Here is a 24942-nt window from a genome sequence, read left to right as displayed (position 1 = left end):
TAGAACGATAATAACATTGTTATCACTCTATCAATCATATGTTATGACATTTCATGCGGCAAAAATTGACGGACATCAAATTCTGTTTTTATTGAAATTCTGAAATTATATAGATATTTTGACAAATGACTTTCCTCTTATTTGATATTATTGTAGATAAACTTGGATGTACTTAGTTAGACTCCGAGGGTCCTTATCAGTTATTAGTCTGTAGTCTGGAAGCTTTTTATTTCCTTATGTGTATAAAAGCCGACTTCTTTGTATGTGTTTATGATGGTTCAATATTATTTATAGATTCACATAAAATTGGAACCATATTTCAAAAATTTATATGATAAAACAGTTGCTACTATCTGAATAAAAAAAAAAAAAAAACTCTCATAGTCTCATCACAATGCCATCTGGAACAGCTATGTTCATCTTACTTGAATTGCAACTTTTTCCAGTTTATTTGCCAGACTCAATGGCCTTGGCAGTTGTACTTATGGCAAAATCCTGTTTTGATCAAAGGGAAATTTGGTTTATCAATCGATTGTTTACTTCTTAAAGTCACTGTAGTACACAGTGGCAGATCCAGAACTTTTCCTAAGGGGGCCTGCTGACTGACGTAAGGGGGGCCCGCTCCAGTCATGCTTCAGTGATTCCCTATATAATCAACCAAATTTTTCCCACAAAAGGAGGGGCCCGGGCTCCCCCCAGGCCCCCCTGGATCCGCCTATTGTACATTACTTCTATGTTATGTCACAAGAAAGAAGTTGGACAACTTTGTATCATATATTTGTATCTGCAATTTGGAAATTGGAAATATACATGTGCAAAGAACTATAATATTAGCTCTCTCACTCTAATGTGTCAATAACTAATGAATTAAAGTAAAATTCAAATCAAGAAATAACATATTTTATAATAAATATTTTAGCATTATAAAGTGGGTTTTCAAATCTAGAAGTAGAAAAATTATTGATATATAAATCAAATTAGCATTAACATCTGGCAGTAACAGATATACAAGTACATATATACTATTCACTACTGCTATGATATAAGTAAAAGTAGCATTCAAGTTTAATGAAAATAAAAAGCAAAGTAGCAATTCATACAGATGGAAAAGAAGTAGTATAAAAATCTGTCCATCTTGTCTTATAAACAGGATCAGTAATTTCTGGCATATTTTTTATCCACTCCATATTGATTTTCTGTCATCTGATTGGTCAGAAGAAAATGAAAGTTATATGGTCTACTTTCCTTTTGAATTGTCAACAACTAAATGTAATAGTCTTAGTGATTAATAGAGGTATAAAGGTTATATCTGTTTTAATTTCTGATCCCTTGCCAAGGTCTTATGGTGTTTGTAAAGCTTATACATGTAAACAATGTATTTATATGTGACTTGTAAAATTCACATTCATGTTTTGATTTACCGGTAAATACTGATCTGGAATGGCCCTGTGAGAAAAATTGTTGATTTTGTCCTTGGAACATATTGTAGAATATTACCCCAGGGGAAGTTTTTGGGCATCATGTTTCTCAGTCTATTTTCACATGTTTGATCTGTAAGAGATCACCATTTACGTCTCTATATAATAATTCAGATTCCTACAAATACATATATATATACTAAGCAACTTAATGTTCGGTTCAAGCCTAAAATTTTGGAATTTCAGTTTTTTTACCATATGAAAATAAGTGTGGTCACATATAATTGCAACTGAAATAACCAGAGACCAAATGTTGTAGAAGTACAACCTGCACATATAAGTAAAAATCACATGAAAGTATAAAACATAATACATTTACATTGATATATATCTTTGGATTTATTCAATTAAATGCATATCAGGTAGTCAAGATCCAACTCTTAGAGAATCAAGAATGCCTTTACTGCAAGATTTAGGAAAATAGATGGAATTTTGTTGAGAAAACAAGAATATGCATAGCATTAAAGACGAGCAAGTTATTTGATTCAGAGTTCAAATTTGATTAAGTTACTTGCAGACCTTTCTTTCTAGTTACAGTAGAAAGTAATATTTTCTTTCTCAGTTCTGTTGAAATATAAAGGAATCTAGACTTAATTATCATCATGCTCTTTCTTTAAATAATGGAACTGAACCTCTTTTAGTTTTCATCATTTAGCTTATATTATCAAAAATCAGAATTAATATAAATGTATTCCTGAATTTTCAATCAAAAGCCTTAAATCGATTAACATCAAATCGCAAATTCTAAAAATTTTGTTATGTAATACAGATTATAACCCTAACATTCTTTCAGACCATTATTTAATTATTTCAAATTATGACCCATTACAATACATCCAAGTTGTATTTTGTTTGTGTCTACTTAAGTTTTGTTTGTGTTATCAAATCAAATAAATCAGGTAAACAAATAAATGTACAAGGTGATTATAGGTGTTATGTTTACCTGTGATTTATAATGGGCGAGTTAACCCAGCGAACGAGAGAAAAGGTGTTAGGTTCACTACTTGACTGAGAATATCAGCTTGAATATTCTTATTGGTCAAATTATGGGTACAGGTCATCATAATTAAGGTTTACAACAGTTAGAAAACCACTTCAAAGTTTTTAAAGTTGGGAACAGTATCATGTTGAACTCTGGGGTCAGAATGGTCAAGGGATTGTTTGTTTATTTTAAAGTATTTGGTTTTTTTATGTTTAACTGAAAATTCATATTAAGGGTAGTTCAGTACACATTCATGCTTTCCAACATTTCGTTTTAGAAAATTCTAGCTGTATTGAGTTGAACTTCATTTGAAAAGACATTAGCCAGGGGCAGATCCAGGCGTTTTTAAGGTGGGGATTCCAACCATAAGGAATATGTCCCCATTCAAATGCATTATCGTCCAATAAAAAAGGGGGGTCCAACCCACAGAACCCTTCCCTGGATTCGCCACTGTCAGCAGTGGTTGTCAAACTTATTCAGTGATATTTTGTCCATTAATGAAATTTTATGTATATCATTGACAGAGACGGACATGCCTCATCATTGGGTGTCTTGTGGTCACATTTTCTTGTTGGGGGCTAAAATATTAATCAGCCGATCACGGTATATAAAAATTGACCTAATTTCAATGCACCAGCTGTTTTGCTGACTTTCAATTTTTCTCAACAACATTGCAGTTATTAATAAATGATTGGAGTAATTGAGAACAGGACACATCGATTGTATTGATGTATGAATTTGTTTTCTGCTTTCCTTTTCAGTTAACTTCCGCTATTAACTAAGTATCACAGTTCATTTTCCGTGTGCTTAATATGTCTATAAAGGAAATATTGATTCATCACATTTAATTAAAAAAGTCATGTTGACACTTTCAATAAGTGTTTGAAACACGAAAAAAAAACAGTTTTATAGCGTGCTTAAAAGTTCTGTTAACTGTGGTGATCCAGGACTTTTCATAAGGGGAACTGCTAACTCACCTATAAGGGGGAGGGAGGGGGTGACTCTAGTCATGCTTCAGTGTTTCCCTATATAATCCCTAGGGCCCCCTTGATCTGCCTATGTATTAAGTTTGTTTTGAGAAAAATATACTGATATGTAATATATTATGTCTGAACTTCTTAAGTTAAATCTGCAAGTCATACAACTGTGCAAGACTCGAAGGGTGGTCAAGTTTGTTAAACACCCCCTAGTTCAGTCTCAAATTCATTTGTTCTATAATTTTATTAAGATATTGAACAAGTTAATTTTAACTGGTACCTTTTTATCTGGTATGGTATCAGAATTTCTATTAACTTGATTTGTTATGAAATAATATTTTCATTTAACGATTAGTTTAATAATGCGTTTGGTGTATAAATTTTGCATTAATCATTGTTTATTTCACATTTAATGAGGTCAAATTGACGATCAGTACTAAATTGGCAACGATAGCCAAATTTAATGAATTCAACATATTGATAAATCGCTTACTAGTCAATGTAACAAAGTTCTTTGTAAAAAGACGATATAAATTTAAAGGTTAAGAAGTTACAAAATCAATTCAAGTCGAATGAACACTTGTAAAAATAAAGTTTATGGCAAGGGCAAGCAAACAAACTTGCATGTAATTGTAAATAGAGAATTCAAACTTTATTATGATGAACAAAATCTAGCTGTAAAGTGATAGAAAAAAAACTGATGTTTCTAAGGTTACTAAGTAAGTTCTGAGGTGTTTGTTTGAAATTTTTAAAAGGGGTAATAACTTATAATAGTCTATTGTTAGGAAATTTTATAAATAAATTCAGAAGTAATAAGGTTTCAACCCCTGAACTCGTAAGTGGGGAAAGTTGACCAAAGCCCTTTGATCCCGCTGGATCTACTCAATTTCAAAGATCTTTTTGCAATAAGTTCGGAGTTCCTGTTTATTAACTTTTGATTTTTTCTCTCACATATTTCTACCTTGTAATTTTTTGTACGTTTATGATTTACAAATCTGGCCTGCTTTTTTTCTCATCTCTCCTACTTCTTTCCCACTTCAGTTCTTCTTTAGAACCATCATTTCAAAATTGTAAAAAGTATGAAAAAAAACAAATATAGGTCAATGAATATGATTCAGTATTTTGCCTTCACTTCAGCCTTAAATTAAAGGTGTCACATAAATCGTAAGTTTTGAAAAAATAATTTGAACATTTATGAGTTTTCATCCATCTGAAATTACCAATACACTTAAATTAAAGTATATTAATAGCAAACTCATGAATATGATAATTTGTGGCCCCTTTACCGATTTATTTCACTGTCAGTATGTCATACATGTAATAGAACACTGCAGAGCTTTGTTTACAAGATATATACCCTAGTTCCCAACTGGTAGGATTTTAAACTTTATGTTTGGAGACGTTCTTTTGTGTACTCTGATCACATCGGAGGAATGCCTATATATGTAGATAAATATTAATCCAAAAGATCTTTGATCGTATCTTTCAGTAGCAGTTTATTGATGTACCACACAGATTTTAATTAGGATAAGAAATGTTAACACTATATCGACAAAATTTATCCTGTTGGGGACATATGTCATCTGTTTAACAAGATGATTGTATCGCTCTAACTAGAGGCTACGATAAAAAAGACATCGTAAAATGTGTTGCTTGAATAGTAATGTTACATCTAAACTATCAATTTTACTTAGAATGGGTGTTAGTAACCTTATAAGGTCATAACTGTCAGGTCAACACCCTAATGAATGAAAGTCATTCATAAAAATCTGTTTTTTCTACTATTATTTACTAAATCTTTTGAATATCAAATGATGGGCAAACAATACCCTCATAATCATTGTTGGAAGCTGCATGTACATTTACCTAAAGTTGCTCAAATCCACTACATTTGTAAGGGACTCTGTTGGTTAATTTCCTCATTTGCAATCATAGATATAAGAAGATGTGGTATGAGTGCCAATGAGTCAACTCTCCATCCAAGTCACAATTAGTAAAAGTAAACCTTTATAGGTCAAAGTACAGTCTTCAACATGGAGCCTGGATTCACATGAACAGAAAGCTATAAAGGGCCCCAAAAATGACAAGTTTAAAACCATTCAAATAGGAAAACCAACAGTCTAATCTATATAAAAACGAGGAATGAGGAAACACTTATGAACCACATCAACAAACGAGAACTACTGAACATCAGATAGATTCCTTATATCCTAATTATTTTATAAGGATTTATTTATATATAAGAAAACACCACAGGGTTACCAGCGTAGTGGACATTTGTATACAGTGATATAAATTAGGTTGATAGTAGGCTAATTATAATTATAGAGAAGCTTTGAATAATTTAGTCTAAAGACTCTAAATGGTGATATATATATGAAAGCGCAATTGAATCGCTTTGATGTTCAAATATTTTGGCCTCAAGCTTCACTGAAGAGACATTTATTGTCGAAATGCACATATGGTCTAATAAAATTGGTACTGTAAATGTTATTACATACATTTCTTTTACAAGATATACATCAGGGGTACTTGAACCAAAGTTTACAAAGTTTAGGAGATATAATTTGTCACTATACCATGTATACTGAAGTCATCAATGCTTAAATAAAGATCTGTTGTCACTATCAAAGTATTCTTGCACAAGTATGTTTTATTTGTCAAAGTTTACAACAGAGTTTTTAATAGTGACAACAATCAAAGAAATTTTGATTCGAAAAATTTGAATGATTTTTCAGGATAGATTAGAATCTCATCAACTTAAATTGACTTGGACTGGAATTATTGGATGACATGGATGGATATATCCAATCACAGTGCAGTATTTTTTTGGGCAAGTTTTTGATGAAACACTTTGATAGTGACATTAACCGATGAATTGAACCAAGTTTACCTCGTCAGTTAATGATTATACATCCAGGCTTTAGGGGTAGCAAAACTTTATTGACATAGGATCTTTAAACACCTCACTAAACTCTTTTTTGTGGTCAGTTTCCGCTTCCTCCTCTTGTAAAAGTTGATGACTTTGACCATAGATGTATTACATCTATGCTTGGACTAAGTTCACCTGGTCAGCACGGTCAAAGAAAACTTTGAGCAAGTTATCTCTGATATGACATTTGGGCTTAAGGGGTAGAAAAATTGAATGACACTGTTGACACGGGATAGTTTAACACCTCACTATATATATATATATAAAGTTTTTTTTTGTGGTCAATATATATTCTTCCTCCTCTGATAATAATGGATGACTTGGACCACTACTACATGCATTGTAGTTTGTTTAAGCTGTTTATCTTACAGCAAAAACAAGACTGCATGCAACACTTTAATATTATCTGCTAACAGTTAACAGTAAAATTCCAAAAGCTTGCTATTTATTACTTTTTTTGTCTGCACAATAAATATCGCTTACATAAAACTATTTTTTAGCACTAAATCTACTATTGTGTTATATGATTCACTCTCCCGTATAGTCATGATTTTATGACACACATAACAATATATGTCAAAACTTCACATAAAACGAGAAATATTTACAATGATTATAACAATTATTATTCTCGTTCACATTTTTTTTTACCAGAAGTGGAAGAAGACTGACCACAAAAAAAGTTTTTCTATCCCTAAAGCCTGAATGTCATATCAAAGTTAACCTGGTCAATATATTCTTCGACCATGCTGACCAGGTAAACTTGGTCCAAGTCATCCATTATTATCATCTGTTTAACAAGATGATTGTATCGCTCTAACTAGAGGCTACGATAAAAAAGAATTTGGAGGCACCATATTTATAAAGTGTCATAAAATTTCATTTAACATGAAGAAATACAGCACATAAGATATTATTGTCAAATTTTAATTGGTTAATTAAATTGGACTAAATTTTATCAAGTTTTCAATTTCTAAAAAAATAGATGTCTTTTGTTTTTTATACGTTTCTCATTTTACATCTCTTTTTTTGTTCATACACAATAAAACTCATGCAGTCTTTCAAATTAGGATGTGAGAAAGATCTTGTGATCAAATTTTATGTAAATATGAAAGGAAGATTTTTAGCGCTGTTTATGTTAGGGTTTAAAACTATGTATCTTAACAATTGTTCAAATATGAGATGTGGCGTAATTGCCAATTAGACAATTTTCCACCTGATACCAAAGGTTTAGGACGTAAACAACATAGTTAACTATACAGACTTCGACACTGATCAAAACTTGTACCAATATTCATGTAGTATAAGTTATAAAAAGCCTGACTTAAATGTTCAGATATTCAGAAGAGAAAACCAACTGCCTGATTTAAGCTACCAGTAATAACAAACAGGAAAACATAATTATGGCTGTCAGCAACCAATGTTAAGGAGGTTTTTTGGTAATCATTCAGACATTTTTAATGGCAAATTAAGGCTCAGGTAATAAAATACATATAGAAAAGGAAGATTGGTAAATTATATGTATTAAGGCCAGTCAAAATACAAGATTGGCAAATTATAGGTAATTTATTTGTATATTTGTATATGTTGATTGCCCTTTTATAGATTGTCTGATCAAGGTAAATAAATACCTGTATATGTCAATTTCGCACCTTTCATGATTTAATGATGAAATATACAACTTCTAATAGTGATAAAGTCTTGTAGGAAAAATGTCTTTATTGAAAAAATCTTTATTATCTATCCTATGGACTTTTATAACTTTGTGTGGAATAAACAATTTCCTTTTATGAATAAAAAAAAATATGGCATGATGGTAACATGAGATCTGATGTCTTTAAAAGTTTAATAAATATGTTATTTTTATTTGTGGTATGAAATATATTTGATAGACTTCCTACCTTTTTATCAGAGGTTTTATAAATATTTCATCTTTATTTGTGATATTTGATTGGACTTTGGCTAATTAAGGTTTCTAGGATGGGATGATATAAAGGTGAAAAGTAATAATTTCATCTTCAGAACTAGTAACCTCTAAATAGCTAGGAAATGAAAACTATAATCTCTAAACCAGAAAAAAATACAGCAGAAGTTTAAGCTTATAAGAGTACATGATAAAAAAATAATTAATGATCCATAAGTATAATTTTCTGCATCAAAATGTATGTTAATTATAAATGCTATTGTTAAAAGTTTATGATGTGTTTGATTATATTTAGGATGTAAATTTTGTGTGGGTGAATCAAAATGAAAGTATAAAGCAGTATTTTTTTTTAATGATAAATGATATTTGAAATGGGTAATAAACCTTAAACATATTATGTGTGTTCATAAATGATAGAGCAAGTTTAGTTTTTAGGCAGGATCTTTTTCCTACCATCTCAACAAATTTTGTTATTTGGAAAATGTGTTGTTGAAGGTGGTCTTTTGACAGCGGCTCTATTTGATTGAATCTCAACTTTTGAGACTATAATATATAAGGACAATTCTATGAACTTGACCTATTATAATGACACATACTTGTGTTTATTGAAGACCATCTGTTGACCTGTAGATGTCATCTAGTTTTTTATGTGTCTGGGTCAAAGTCTAAGCCCACTAAAACACCTGTGTCTTTTCCAAGTTCTATTCCCTGTTAAGGAAAGCTCTGAGGTTGAACATACCAGTAGATGGCATTTGCTTGATATTTTAATGTTCCCCCTATGATAGGCAGTTAAATATATGTATAATGGAAGCAGTCTGAATATGAGTAAATTTGCAATATGAAGTCATTTTTCTAAAAGAGATCTTAATATGACATCTTGTCAACCAACAGAACTACAACTTTCAATTCTGGTGCAGACTTAATAGCTTGTATATCTTTTTTTATGCCCCACCTACGATAGTAGAGGGGCATTATGTTTTCTGGTCTGTGGCTCCGTTCGTGCGTCCATCCGTCAGTTTGTCTGTGCGTCCGTTCAGATTAAAGTTTTTGGTCAAGGTAGTTTTTGATGAAATTGAAGTCCAATCAACTTGAAACGTAGTACATATGTTCCCTATAGTATAAGCTTTCTAATGTTAATGCCAAATTAGATTATTACCCAATTTCACAGTCCATGGAACATGGAAAAGGATAGTGTGAGTGGGGCATCCATGTACTTTGGACACATTCTTGTTTTATTAAATGATTAATTGATTGGAGTTTGATGTCAATTACAGGGCTATTGGCTATTTGGTGGTGGTCAGTTTTAATTGGTGAAAGAATCAGGAGTGCTTTGAGATACTGTAGTCATGACCTTCAGTAGGAAAACTGACCATTCTTGTCAATTAAGATTGAGGTCTAACACATGTGCCATATGTAGGATTTGAACTCACAAACTCACAAGCTTTGACTGGTATAATAGTAGTTGGACTACTTAGGCAACAGCTCAGTCACAAAGGCCCAATCTATTTTGAGAAACACTACTTTATGAAAAATCTTATTATGACAGGACAAGAGAAAATTCACTCAGGATATGTACATTTTGTTTACTTTGTCCATCCCTATGGCTTGTTAGTGTTGTAAACATTAAAACTTACAAATTGTTTAGGACACTAAGTTTACAGAGTTGGTGACCCAGACTAGTTGACCATTCGTTATTTTCCCACAGTTATACAGATGAAAGAAAAGAATTAAAATAGGGTTTTAATTATCTGGTAGGTGTATACAAGGTATTACCTATAAAAGAAAAGAATTGAAATAGGTTTTTAATTATCTTCTAGGTATACTTTGATTTGGTTTCGCTGACTAGAAACAAAACATTGGTAAATTGTTTTTATAAATCGTAAAATAAGAATGGACACATTCTCACACAAGGGAATGTAAACACTTTGACCAGGCTTTGATAACAGGTAACAGAAGATACCTTGATGTCAAATAAAATAAATTTTATTTATCTAAACAAATTTACCGATATAACGATAGACAGCGATATTTCTTTTCCGTGACAGTCACAATAGATCGAATAAGTAAGTTTATGCCTAGGTAAATACAAAAGACCCACTGTCGGGTAAAAAGACCTCCATACAAGAATGACAATTACGACATTCTTTGGACCACATGTTTAAACAATGATTTATGTGTTAAAAGTTTGTTATTAATTTTTTTGTTTTGATTTAGTTGAAATCTGTTTAAATTATGCAATTCTTTAATTTTTAGTCTTTCTTTTACATGTGTGCTAGTAAAATGTTTGTTTTGCGTTTAGTTGAAATCTTATAATTAACGTTTTTGTGCATTTGTTGTAAATTTTAGTCTTCTAAGCAATCCTATGTTCAGTGTGAGCCAAGGGTCTGTGTTGAAGACAGAACTTTGACCTATAATGGTTTACTTTTACAAATTATGACTTGGATGAAGAGTTGTCTCATTGGCACATATACCACATCTTCTTATATCTAATTAGAAAATGGGCAGATGGTCATAGAAACGGCACTATATATAGCAGCTTTCTTTCTCCCAAAAATATAAGGGAACTCTAGATCGATCTGTTTATATTATATTTTTAATCCCAATGCCCACGCTCAAGATAGTAATAATATTTGTGGTATAATTCATTCAGGAAAATTTCATATCTAAAGTACAAATCAGATATCATTCCTATTTAATTCACATATAATGGAATACACAATTATAAGGAGTGAAAAATGTTGGTCTTTCAGATATAATACAGGGGCCTAGTATATATAAAATAAATATTTGTTTAAATTTTCTTTTGAAATTTAAATCGTCCACCGATAGAATATGTAAATAATTGTAGATGTCATTCTTTACAATATTAAATCTGTTATACAAATCGGAATAGATAAAGAGGGCACTGTATTACTTTTAAATAACAGATAATTTTCCACAATTCAGGTACTTCTCAGGTTACTAGCTTCCAGCTTGTTGTTTTTCTTGCTCATCTGGCCGAGAAAAAAACTTGTGTTCTTTTGTTGTGGGAAATTTATTCCCCTATCGTAAACTTCTCATTGAGATGTATACAAACAGAGAAGTAGGTTATATGTCAGTGGCGGATCCAGAAATTTTCATAAGTGGGGGCCCACTATCTGCCTAAGAGGGGGCCCGATTTTGTCCCGCTTCAGTGATTCCCTATATAAGCAACCATTTTTTTTTCTCAAAAGGAGGGGGGGGCCCCTTTGCCCCCTCCCCTAAATCCACCTCTGTATGTCAATGAAACAGCAACCCAAAGACAACAATAATCTAAGCAATATTTGGAGGTCAATATTCATTTGGAAAAATACTAATTTCTCTACAACAGGTCAAGATGAAAACTGTCTCAAGTGTCTATATAAAAATTTGAAAAATTATTGAACCATAAAAAAGAGTCAAAAGATTATACAAAGGGACATTTAAACTCATTAAAGATGTGGCATCAATACCAAATTCCTCAAATATACAAAAATCAAAATATCAAAATTTGACATTGAAAGACCACAAACAAGGTTCACCTGGCTTGGAAAGACACATGTTTAAGCAGGGATTAAAGTTGGCATGGTAGCCCTCAGCCAATTTATATAGCTCTATACAAGAAAAGCAGAACCTGTCCGTACACCAAATTTTAGGGGCTATTGGCAGGAAGGTCCCTGCTATTTTCAAACCCTGTCAAGTATAGGTTAATTTAAGAAATCAATCCCCTAGCTTATTTATTATTACCTTGAATTCAATTCAAAACCTAATATCTATATACCCGGTATGTAGTTGTTCTGGTGTTGATGAACTCATTTAAAACTGTTAATTTCAGATATTAAATTATTTTTTGTCATTATGCAGACATTTTTGCACATATATAATAGTTTTAATTTACTTTTAAATTTCATTTTAGAAATGACATTCAAATGACAATAGAACGATACATAGATTTTTATCACTTAAATTATACTTGAGACAGTTTTAAAAATGTATGTTTCAAGTTTCAACAGATGAGGTTTTAATATAGTTTTGATGGAGGCCAAATGAATTAATTTAAATCACTTCTTGGCTGTATGTGCAACAAACAATTATCGAGGAAGGCTGAATTACTTTTTGAATATTTTTTTCAGAAGACGTAGTAAAGCTTTCAAACGTGACACAGTTTTAGATTTGTTTGTGAAATTACACTTTGACATAGTTTTAAAGAAGTAGATTTCAAGTTCCTACAGATAAGGTTTCAAGAGTGTTTAAATGGAGTCTAAAAGACTTAATTTTAAATCTCTGCTACTGTGTTTATAGTGTAAATTTGTATTGGGGAAAGGCTAAATTAAACCATTTGAAAGTAAACCCTTTGGCTTATCTTTAAGATTTTGTTTTGTAAGTATTTTTGATAAAAATTAATCCTTTTTAAAAAGAAAGGTGTACTTAATTGAAATATAACCTGCATAGTTAATATTTTTACCTACAGTACTGAAAATATAATGAATGACTATGATTTAATAATTTGAATTTTGAAATTTAAATTAAAGGAGGACTGTACAATTTTAGATCGTTATCTACGATTATAAATCACAGACTCTCACTTGATCGATATAATTATCAATTATTAATAGACAATTATTAATAATTGGATCTAATCATTGAGATGAATAGATTAATGTGATCTTGTCCCATGATAGTATTCAAATTTCTAAAGCATTCACATCATAAATTGTATTTATTGTTCAAATCAGGATTAAAAATCTATCAAACAGTACCAGTTATTTCCGGTTCCAAGATCTTGTCACTTGAAGTTAATTAAAAAATCTATTAATAATCAATTGTATCTGTTTGTTGGTTTGATCAGATAATGGTTGTCATTCAAATATTTAAACTGAAAGAAATTGTTTGACACTAGAGTTATCTCCCATTGATAAAGAGTGTAACTAGAATGGGAGATAACTCTGGCTGACTTAAAGAGCTGAATTTGGTGCCAAATAGTACAACAAATTTAGAAAAATCAATACCAGCATGGATTACAGTTAATTTGATAATCCACATGTAAATTATAGATTAAGTACAAATAACAAAATGAATGAAATAAATGAAATAAAACTATTTGGTAATAAAGTGTCATCATAAATCACCACAACTGAAACTGAAGGAACTTAAACAGTTAACTGTCATTGCATTTCTGCATGTGGCAAAATATTTCAGTGCAGTTTATAAATGGAATCAGACAAGTAAAAATAGATTAAGCAATTGTAAGTTTTTTTTTAATTTGAAATACAAAAAATTGAAAGTAAAATATAGTCCATACTTGCATGACTTAAGGGACTATAATTGTAGACAACTAAAATCAAGGGAGGATTAAACTGAGTTCCCAGTAATCACAGACCTTATAATCCTTGTTGATGATTGCCTACAGATTTGTACCATACATGTAATTTTATAAATTTATATCTTTGTTCCCTTTGAATTATCTTTTCTTGGTAATGGTCTCAAGTTTTTGATTTCTTATTTTCACTTTGTATTTTAGTGTTGTATGAAGTAAAATCATAAAAAATACTGAACTACGAGGAAAATTCAAAACAGAAAGTCCCTAATCAAATGGCAAAATCAAATGATAAAACACATCAAATAAATGGACAACAACTGTCTTATCATAGTAATTTCTGTGGGACAGATGATTTCACACAAGTCTCCAATGCTTGCTTATGTTAAATTCTAGGATCAGATAATCTCATTAACTTATAGGTATTACCAATGTTACCAATGTTATTTCAACTGATCAGGCGGAGCTTAAGTTTTAACTTGCATTAGGACAGTCTAGTTTAAGATGTGTGTGATAAGGATGATTGCCGTTATAAATACTGAATTCTAATCACCTATCAGTGTCACCAAAAGCATATACAAAAAAACTGAGTGTATGATATGGGACGAATAACTCAGGACACTTCATTGATGAGTTTATCCCATATACTCCCATATATAGATGGACTGGTCTTTATATACGCAAACTTTTTAAAACCCCGCCCAGTCAAGTGAAATAAATCTAGTAATAGTTTTACTCAAAAAAAGGATTTAATATTCCAGTGCTCTGCAATACCCAACCCAATTACTCCCAAAACAAGGAAATTATATGAATTTGGAATAATTTTGAATTCTGGAAAGTTGAAAATAAATCCATGATGAAAACTAACCCGGTGAACTAAACAGGTTAACCATGGGTAAGGGGGTTTAATAGTCAGTTTATAATGTTTTGTTAAGGAAAGTAAATTTAACCTTAGCCTCGTATATATGACTAAAACCCTATTTAGTTGGGTGTTAGTTTTCATCATTATTTTCTAAAAAAAGATTCAAAATTTCAAATTATTCTATATTTTCAATTATTCCTTGTTCTTTAAGTTCTTTTGCACTCAATTTTGGCTATGGTAAAAGATGATGGATTCATGGAATCTTTTCATCTTCCAAATGGCTTCATGTCTCGCCATGAAGCCTCTGATTTCTAAAATAGGAAACCAATTCTTTCTTTTATTAATTAGATTTGTAAACACCATAAAAAATCTGCGAAATTGAATTAACTTACCAAAAATGATTTACCCCCTTGACTAGTGCAGACTTTTCTGTTGAAATTTAGACAATCAAGAAATATTGGTTTCAATAATTACAAGAATCTCTCTCACAGCCAAGAGTCTTAAGACATACAGACTTCTCGTAATCAGTTTATTGACGATGACTACCACACTGGATTATATATAATGGGGAATACTAACTCTCGGAGATCCCCAGGGTGGGGTTGTCTCTCAAGGGACAGACGGAAAGCACATCCAAAAGTTGACAGGTCAGTTATAAATTTTTCTGTGTTTTTGGAATTTGTTTTTTTTTTCTTGTGGCAGTTATTGAATAGTTGAAAACATATAAATGTATAGATAGCAGCTAATTGGAAATTGATCTTGTTTGGAATTGGTTAAAGTGATGTAAATAGAAATTTTTCAGGTTAATTATTTATTTCGATAAAGTCGAAAGAGAAATTTTAATATTTCAGTTTATTAGTCATGTTTGTTGTAACTGAAAAAAGTTAAGGAATTATGTTCTTAAAGAGTTGCTGTAGAAGAAATGTTAGAAATATGATCAGTTTGGAATGTGTCAAATGTTCTTGTTATTAATTGTTTTCATTTTTGGAGCGAAAAAAAAACATGATATTTTGATTAAACAATATTTAACAACCAAAATGTCAGAAAATTTAGAATTTAAAAAAACAGATTTTAAAATATTTTTTTGAAGTTCATGTAACCCTGGTTGTGAAGATTTCCAATGATGGTATCTTTTAGAATACTTTTGTAGATTAGATTCATTTGTAGTTGGTATAGAGTAACCATGAATTCAAAAGTTTATTGAGGAACATGTTTTCTATGGGCTTGTCTTTCATATTGACAAATTCAATATCATCAAAAATACAATTTGAACCCAAAAAATTAAAATTTTTAACAGCAGTACTTAAAATTTAACAATAGTCACCTTTAACATATTTTTATATCTGATCGAATGGTATTGTCTCATCAGAGGCAGTTTCAGCCATTTTTAAAAGGGGTTCCCAAGTTCCCAACCTTGGAAAAAGAGGGGTTTCCAACCATATGTCCCCATTCAAATGCATTGATCATTTAAAAACAGCAATCCTGGTAATTCTCCCCATAAACCGGAGCCACTGCTCATGGAATATAAGGACACATTTGAGGTTGCAAGTTTGAAACTGCCATCTTTATTAACAAGGACTTTCTTGAGTTTTCATGCTAATGGTCAGGGATCTCTCATGGCGGTACTCTAGATCTGACTTTTAAAAACAAACAAACATTTTTTTTTCTGTAAACAGAAGCATTTGATATTGAATTAATACAAAGTAATTCACGTTTGTCTGGAATCATCAGACGAATATTATCTTTTTTAAAATACAGATGTAATATTTTATTAAACAAGAAAGCCTGTAGATATAACATATATTATATGTCATTGAAGCTCACTGGCAGTAAACAGTAAAATTATATCAAAAATAAAATTTCAACCATATGATAGCAATCAAATTCTCATTATTTCAATATATTTATGAATTCAGGTAACTGACTTGAAAGATTAAATATTGTTTATGCATAGCGCTAATTAGTGTCTTGCATAACTCTAAAGTGTTTTTCTTCTTCCCTAAATTTTTTCATAAAAATCTGTTGTAAAAGTGAATTACGGTAATTTTTAGAATCTTTTTATGGATTATAACAGCTGTTTGAAGAAATAACAGACAAGAGAGTATAATTGATTCTTATGACATACTATAGATTCAAGTACATATGCACTCCTTAACAATTTTGACTAAAAATTGAAATATCTTAGAGGCTTGGTTACAAGAAGTATAGGAGCTAGTATATTGATGAACAATCATTCGCCAGCAAAAATAAATTCATTCACTGTCAGAGTGTCCATTTAAATGCCTGCTCAAAGCAAGGATTTGTTCAATTGGCATTTAAAAATGATATTCTTTGAAAGAACGCAAAGTTCAAACAAGACTTTTTTAAATTTTGAAAGTCAGCCAGAAATAAATTGTAGCATCAATTTCCAAAATTTCTAAAACATGAATCAAAAGAGGACTTGATAACTTAACACCTAATGGAATTTGGTTCATAATATGCATTGAATGAACATTTTTTTTAAGGCCTTAATTACTTGCTTAGATCTTTACTTGTTATTTTTTTTATTCAAGTTCAAAAACTTTAACAAACTTTGAACATCCATTCAATTTTATAGAATCAGTAAACAATATTGAATTTCTTTAAAATCAATTTTCTAGCGTCCTTCGGTCAAGTAACTTGGACACAACCATCAAGCTACATGTATATTTGACAGTTTGCATCAAACTCTCTGTTAAATTAGATTGTCAGCGGTCACTTACATTTGTAATTTTGTATTGGGATTAAGATCAATAGTTTGACCTCTGTCATCCTGAAGGTGCATCAACTGGCCATCTTATACCATTAGTTTGATTATAGTGATCATAAACCTCCTACATAAGCATTAAATGACTTCCTATTTATATAGCTAGTTACTGTAATTTAGACAGATTTATTTTGGTGTTCACTGTGCTTTCTATTTACGTTTACAGACATATCTATACATATGATTATATAAAGATTTTGATTTCTATTTGGTATTAAATTAATAATTAAGATCCATTTTCTTACATCTAGCTAGTAATCTATTTATTTGGCAATCGTCAAGGCAGTCAGCAGAGTTTAAGAACATCAGTTGTCCAACCTGCTAGAAAATGCGTTTTGTTAAAATATACTTTTCACTTTTTTGGTCTTTTGGAAAATGTTGTTTGTTCTGTATTTAGACACCTCTACCAAGAAATTTGTTTTGCATGCACATATAAAAGTTTCTGTTTTTATCATTTAGACTTGTTTATATGATTGTTAGATATACATATTATCTAAAGATCAAATCTCTTTTTAAGATTGAAAGATATGAGATGAATAAATTCTAATTTAAATTTTAAGATTTTATGATTAAAGAGTTATCTTTTGAAAAAGCTGACTGACACTTGATAACAGTCTAATACATTTCAATTTTGAAGTTTTGTCTTTGTGTATATAAATGTATGAAGCTAAGAAATTCACTTTAAGTGATAGATCTTGTGTGTGTTTTTAACTCTTGTATCAAATTTGTAGAAAAGATTTTAAAATTGAGCATATGAATAAATAGAGATGTGATGTATAAATCAATGACAAAAAGGCAACTAACAGTCAATATAATGGGCTCCAGTATGGTATCCCTCTAAGGTCAAAAGGTTGAATTTTAAAATTTTCCTCAGAATACCAAGTCACACTTTCATAGAAATTGGGGAGGGGCCTCGGTGGCTGAGAGGTCTAAGTAGTTACTACTGTAATCTGTAACTATCTAGTCAACACTGAGGTTGTGAGTTTGAACCCATCTTCTTTACGGGTGCACTTGACTCCAATCTTTAATTGACTTGGATTCTCAGTTTTCCTAACGAAGGTCAGTGGTTTTTCTGCGCACTACGGCTTCCTCCACCAATAAAAACTGGCCGCCACGAAATAGTCAAAACAGCTCTGAACATCTATAACAGTCACAGGTCCTTTTAGATGAGATGTCCGGTCACATGGTCATCTGACTCATCAATAAACCCCCTAGGTTGCAGGTCAGATTTGACCATGTTGAAGATTGCAATATGTCAAACAGAAAATCATATACTGAGGTTTGGAATAAATTTTACAGAGACTAATTTTCAATGGTCAGCCATCAACAATAACTTCCCAAAATGTAAAAAAAGATATAACAAAGACTTTTTACAATGTTTTACATTGCCCTCCCACTAAACCCGCCTAAGAGGGAAGCACTTTATTTATGTACCATTTAAAATCACATCAGAATTGGGCAAAGTGTATGCAGTATCTGAGTTTAGTACAAATGCCACATAAAATGCCAAAATTCAATTATTTTGAATTAAAACTGACATAATCTGATATGTGATGAATAGTTGTTGCGATCAATTTATGTCTTAGAATTTTCTGACAAATTGTATCAAAATATTACCAAATGATGTATTTTCTTATCACTAAAAGGTTTTTTTCACATAGTGAGTTCAATTTCGTAAAACTCACCACTTGAAAAGATTTGATTTGGAAAAACTGAAAGAAACAATTCCATTTGATATAAAAAAAAAAATAAGGTTGAACACTCTATTTAAACATGACTCAGGGAGAAGGTGAACCAATTACGCAAGGATTAACAATTATTATAACAAACCCTTCAAGTTTAAAATCACTATCCTTATATATGAGCTTAGGTTTCTTTTGTAATGGCATTTATAAATTTTATACAATATTCGTATAGTTTACAAAATAGTTAAAATTTATTTGACAAGCTGTAGAATCAAAGAGAAAAGCAAGGTTTAAGACTTCACAGCTTTTCTCTTGTTTTGTAGCAGGTCTAAATACTTTTTTTAATTTTCCAACATTGTACGATTACTGTTTTTATCCTGCAATTTAACTTTGAACTTTTATGTATAGCTTTTTCCATTCAAATCGTTGAATTGGTTTTGAATGAAAATCCACATGACTAAAAGGGGACCAGAATGAAAACCTCAAATTGAACGATTGTTGATAAACAGTAATTTGAGCAGTGGCAAACCCCCCCCCCCCCCTTTTTTTGGCCAATCAATGCATTTGAATGGGAGCATATAGTTGGAACCCCCCCTTTTCAAAATGGCTGAATCCGCGCCTGTTGAACATAACCATTTGCTCTAGGTTTATAGCTTTGTGTTATTTGCCGACATGGATGTAAATAGTAGAGAGGTTTATTGCAGGATAAATGGTTATACAGGGCATTTTGGTTTTTTTTGTCTACATTCTTTCCCTCTATCCATTTATCCATTTGTCTACCCTACTATATACTTTAAGGTTAAAATGTTGGTTTAAGGAAGTTTTTCGTAAAGTTGTTAAAAATTATTACAAATATTGAAAAGAAGATGTGGTATGATTGCCAATGAGACAACTGTCCACAAGAGACCAAAATGACACAGACATTAACAATTATAGGTCACCGTACGGCCTTCAACAATGAGCAAAGCCCATCCTGCATAGTCTGCTATAAGACAATGTAAAACTATTCAAACGAGAAAACTAACGGGCTTATTTATATAAAAATGTCCATTATCATGATTATGATCTCTAAATTAATGTTTTATTCATTTTCTATTTACAGTCATGCAGGGAAAACTTCATCATGGGTACCTCCTACAGAGAGCTGGGACCCTGGTAGTCTGGGACTACCTCATGGGTGGGAATGTGCTGTGGACAAGAATAACAAACCATACTTCATCAAGTAAGTATTTTAAACAGAGTATCTACAATACTAAAACACAAGAGGATTCAGATCAAAATGAATAGATTAAAATAACAACATTCATGGCAGCAATACATAACTAATATTAAGTACATGGGGGGGGGGGGGACATATACTTCCCCCCCCCCCTTTCCGCAAAAGTTATATCTGTTTAAGAGTAACAAAAACATGTCCATTGCCATAGCACGTTTATTTCAAAGAGCCAGATAACATCACATGACAAATATGCATCATTATACAAAGGAGCACAACTCTCATGACTTTACCATAAAACACATATAACCATACATATACATGACATTAAAACATTGTCATTGATGAAGAAATAAATACAAAGCTTATCTGTTACATATACTTTAAGTACATGTATACAGTTACCAAGTCAAAAACTGGATCCTAATGGACAATAATGGATTACATTATAAAAAAAAATTCATGTCATCTGAAATTTCAAATGGCCAAGCAAACCATCTAACAATGTTTTTGCATGAAAATACATAGCTAAGTTAATTCTAACAATGAAGGAGTTTTCCCTCAGGGAAATTATATCCTATTTTCACATACATCACTAGTGCTATACATTACTATAAATGGACTATCAATTATGTTAACATAGTTGTGGAAATTCAATTAGGAAACAATGACAGCATCTTCTATAAACCATGATGTTTGGCTTCACAAATTATCTCATCACAAATGAATTGTGCGTGAGTTTTTGGCGTGTGGATATTTTACTTAACTATAAGATCTATTATATATTTAAAAGTTGTCAAGAAGTAGGTGCAGCTTAATTAGTCTGAAATAAAAGTGGAGAATACTTTTTGTATAATAAATGTCAGTCTCTTGTTGCCATAAGTTACATTTTGTTGACACAATTCATTTATAGTCACTCTCTGTTTAAGATGTTACCATTTTTATGTCCCACCTACGATAGTTATAGCATGTTAGATGTTATAGCATGTTAGATGTTAGAGCATCCGTGTACTATGGACACATTCTTGTTTTTGCCCTTTTATGCTAATAGATTTTTTTTTATTTTGATTATAGGTACGCTAAAAAGTGAAAGAAAACAATTTTTATCTGGCCTTGTTATAATGATAAACATGAATTCATAACAAGGCTGAAACATCATAAAATAATCAGGAAAGATCCAAACTATTCCAGCGTAAATATTTACCAATAACACGAGGAATTTCATTTAACTAAACTAATCTTGTTGACAACATCATAAAAATAATAGAACAAGATGAAAACAGCAGAGCAGAGCAAAATTAATTGTTTTTTAGTAGAATTGTAATGTTTTTTTGTCGGTCCAGGAAGGGATAAACCAAGTTTTTCTGTTTTCTATAAGCTGCTTATGGACTTACAACAAAAATAGATTAAATCATTTCCTTGCCTCAGCCAGGAATGGATATATTTATGTTTTTCTGATTTTCCTAATCTTCTTATAGACAATTCATTCTGTTTTGAGAAAAACTATAGATTCTATCTGGTATTTGATTACTAAAAGAAGAATAATAGATTTAGATTGGAAACTTTCATTACAGCATAAACTATACATGTGTTTGTCAATATACATTTGTTCCCCCTAACAGAAGTTCCCTTGAAACATTTGATATAAACAATGCCTTAATATATGTTCCAGTTGGAACCAATGTACTATACCCTTTATTCTATTAGGAACAACTACTGTAATATATGTTCCAGTTGGAACCAATGTTCTATACCCTTTACTCTATTAGGAACAACTACTGTAATATATGTTCCAGTTGGAACCAATGTTCTATACCCTTTATTCTATTAGGAACAACTACTGTAATATATGTTCCAGTTGGAACCAATGTTCTATACCCTTTATTCTATTAGGAACAACTACTGTAATATATGTTCCAGTTGGAACCAATGTACTATACCCTTTATTCTATTAGGAACAACTACTGTAATATATGTTCCAGTTGGAACCAATGTACTATACCCTTTATTCTATTAGGAACAACTACTGTAATATATGTTCCAGTTGGAACCAATGTTCTATACCCTTTATTCTATTAGAAACAACTAGTGTAATATATGTTCCAGTTGGAACCAATGTTCTATACCCTTTACTCTATTAGGAACAACTACTGTAATATATGTTCCAGTTGGAACCAATGTTCTATACCCTTTATTCTATTAGGAACAACTACTGTAATATATAATCGACATGATATTTCTTCCACTTGAAACCTATGTTATGAACATGATGAAGTAACTTCTATTATTGCTTAGCAATATAATATTTCCCATAGAAAGTAACCAAAAGTTAGCGTGCAATAAGTTCTATTATTGTATAGCAATATAATATTTCCCACAGAACGTAACCAAAAGTTAGCGTGCAATAAATTCTAATATTGCACTAGTGCAATAAATCTTCAAAATTCATGACGTCATTAACGACAAAATCTTAGTTTAAACCAATTTTTATGCCCCACCTACGAAAGTAGAGGGGCATTATGTTTTCTGGTCTGTGCGTCCGTCCGTCCGTCCGTCCGTTCGTTCGTTCGTCCGTCCATCCGTCTGTCCCGCTTCAGGTTAAAGTTTTTGGTCAAGGTAGTTTTTGATGAAGTTTAAGTCCAATCTACTTCAAACTTAGTAGACATGTCCCCTATGATATGATCTTTCTAATTTTAATGCCAAATTAGAGTTTTTACCCCAATTTCACGGTCCACTGAACATGGAAAATGATAGTGCGAGTGGGGCATTCGTGTACTGAGGACACATTCTTGTTACTTTCAAATATTATATTGCTATACAATAAAAGGGTTATTGCATGAATATTGGGGAATATTGTCCCTCGTAGAACATATATTGCACTCGCAAGCTCGTGCAATATAAAATTCTACTCGGGACAATATTCATGCAATAACCCTATAATATTGCACTGTATATTGCAATAAATCTTCAAAATTCATGATGTCATCAACGACAAAATCTTACTGAAACTTATTTTTACTTTCAAATATTATATTGCTATACAATAAAAGGATTATTGCATGAATATTGGACTCGCAAGCTCATGCAATATAGAATTCTACTCGGGACAATATTCCCCAATATTCATGCAATAACCCTATATTTCTGGGCATGTTACATTAATAGTTTTTTGTTTAATTTAATTAAAATTGATATCGGGATGTTATCCTTGCTCAAGTTAAAGCTGGTTTATGTAGTCAGCTTTATCTTTAATTTACTCAAGGTTCCAGCCGAGCAATGTAAGTGTCACCACTTGACAATTAATGAAACTGTTCTGAATTGCCAATTTGACAAATTAACCTCCCAAGGACGACGATTTACACAACTATAATGCTATGAAATATTGAGAAAATCTTGTGACCAGTTTGCACTTACATTTCTATAACAACTTATGTTTGTAAACATTGTTATAATGTATAGCAGCAACATATTTCATAGAGAATGCAACCGACAATTAGCTGGTAATAATATACAATTACTGTCGGAGATATGTGGTTTGATAGACCTTTGAAAAGCTGATATTCACTTAGGGCTACAGTATACCTGAAGTGAATATCAGTTTTTCAAAAGTCTATCAAACCACAAAATAAACCGAAACAAAATCTGAAACAAAAGACAGTAATTGTCTTACTCCATATTCCGAGAGAGAAAATGTATTGTCTCATTGGCACTCATACCACATCTTTTTAGCTCACCTGGCCTAAATGGCCAAGTGAGCTTTTCTCATCACTTCGTTGTCGTCCGTTGTCGTTAAATTTTACAAAAATCTTCTCCTCTGAAACTACTGGGCCAAATTTAACCAAACTTGGCCACAATCATCATTGGGGTATATAGTTTAAAAAATGTGTGGCGTGACCCAGCCAACCAACCAAGATGACTGACATGGCTAAAAATAGAACATAGGGGTAAAATGTAGATTTTGGCTTATAACTCTGAAACCAAAGCATTTAGAGCAATTTTGACATGGGGTTAAATTGTTTATCAAGTCAAGAATTTTCAGTAAAGTAAGATCTACAAACACATCACCATGATCACCAAAACACAATTTTGTCATTAATCCATCTGTGTCTTTTGTTGAATATGCACATAGACCAAGGTGAGCGACACAGGCTCTTAAGAGCCTCTAGTTATATCTAATGACAATTTTTTACCAAATCAATTGTACATCAAACAATTTTATCATTATTAAACATGTTAGGGCTAATGTGACATTGTCACCGGCAGGGCTCACGCTACCAGGCGACTTGGGCGAAGAAGTCGCCCTCCCGACCGTCACTTCGCTTTCCCCGACCCCCAAAAGCGAAAACAAGTCGCCCTGTTCTTGACGATAGTCGCTTTCAGTCGCTTCCGTCATCGGACATTTTCAATTTTTACCAAGTTGATGAAACATCAATTTTTTACTGAAAATTAAAGAAATTCAGACATAAAGTATTCATTATCTTTAGAAAAGAGGTTGAAGCATTGTCTTCGCAGTGTGTATCAGGTTATTTGATAAAAATACAACTTTTTATCACTTCGTGCATTTTCGCAAGTTCCGGTGATTGTTCCTCGAAAACGTACATCAACCTAAATTTCGGCGGCAAAATAAGTTTGTTACTTCATTTAAACGTGATAAAAGTTGCCTCCAGTAAATGTTCAATCCATTTATTGCATTAAAATCGTCATGTTCCTTTCCAAATAACTTGTCAAACATCGTTTATTTTTGTAAATTTTCTTGCATTCGTCCGCCATTGACCGATTTCTAAACT

General features: G+C 31.6%; 1 protein-coding gene across 8 annotated transcripts in view; it reads left to right on the top strand.

Moving 5' to 3' along the window:
* LOC139485936 (FERM and PDZ domain-containing protein 4-like) overlaps window positions 1-24942 on the top strand; it is a 95096-nt gene that overhangs the window by 12401 nt on the left and 57753 nt on the right. For all 8 annotated transcript variants that reach the window (XM_071270617.1, XM_071270615.1, XM_071270613.1 and 5 more), the window contains exon 3: window positions 20042-20161. In XM_071270617.1, coding sequence (XP_071126718.1) covers window positions 20042-20161 — 120 coding nt within the window. The remainder of the gene's footprint in view (window positions 1-20041; window positions 20162-24942) is intronic.

Source organism: Mytilus edulis, chromosome 8 (genome assembly GCF_963676685.1).
Source record: "Mytilus edulis chromosome 8, xbMytEdul2.2, whole genome shotgun sequence".
NCBI classification, from domain to species: domain Eukaryota; kingdom Metazoa; phylum Mollusca; class Bivalvia; order Mytilida; family Mytilidae; genus Mytilus; species Mytilus edulis.
Note: the sequence above shows the minus strand (reverse complement) of the source record. Positions and strands in the feature narration are given on the sequence as shown.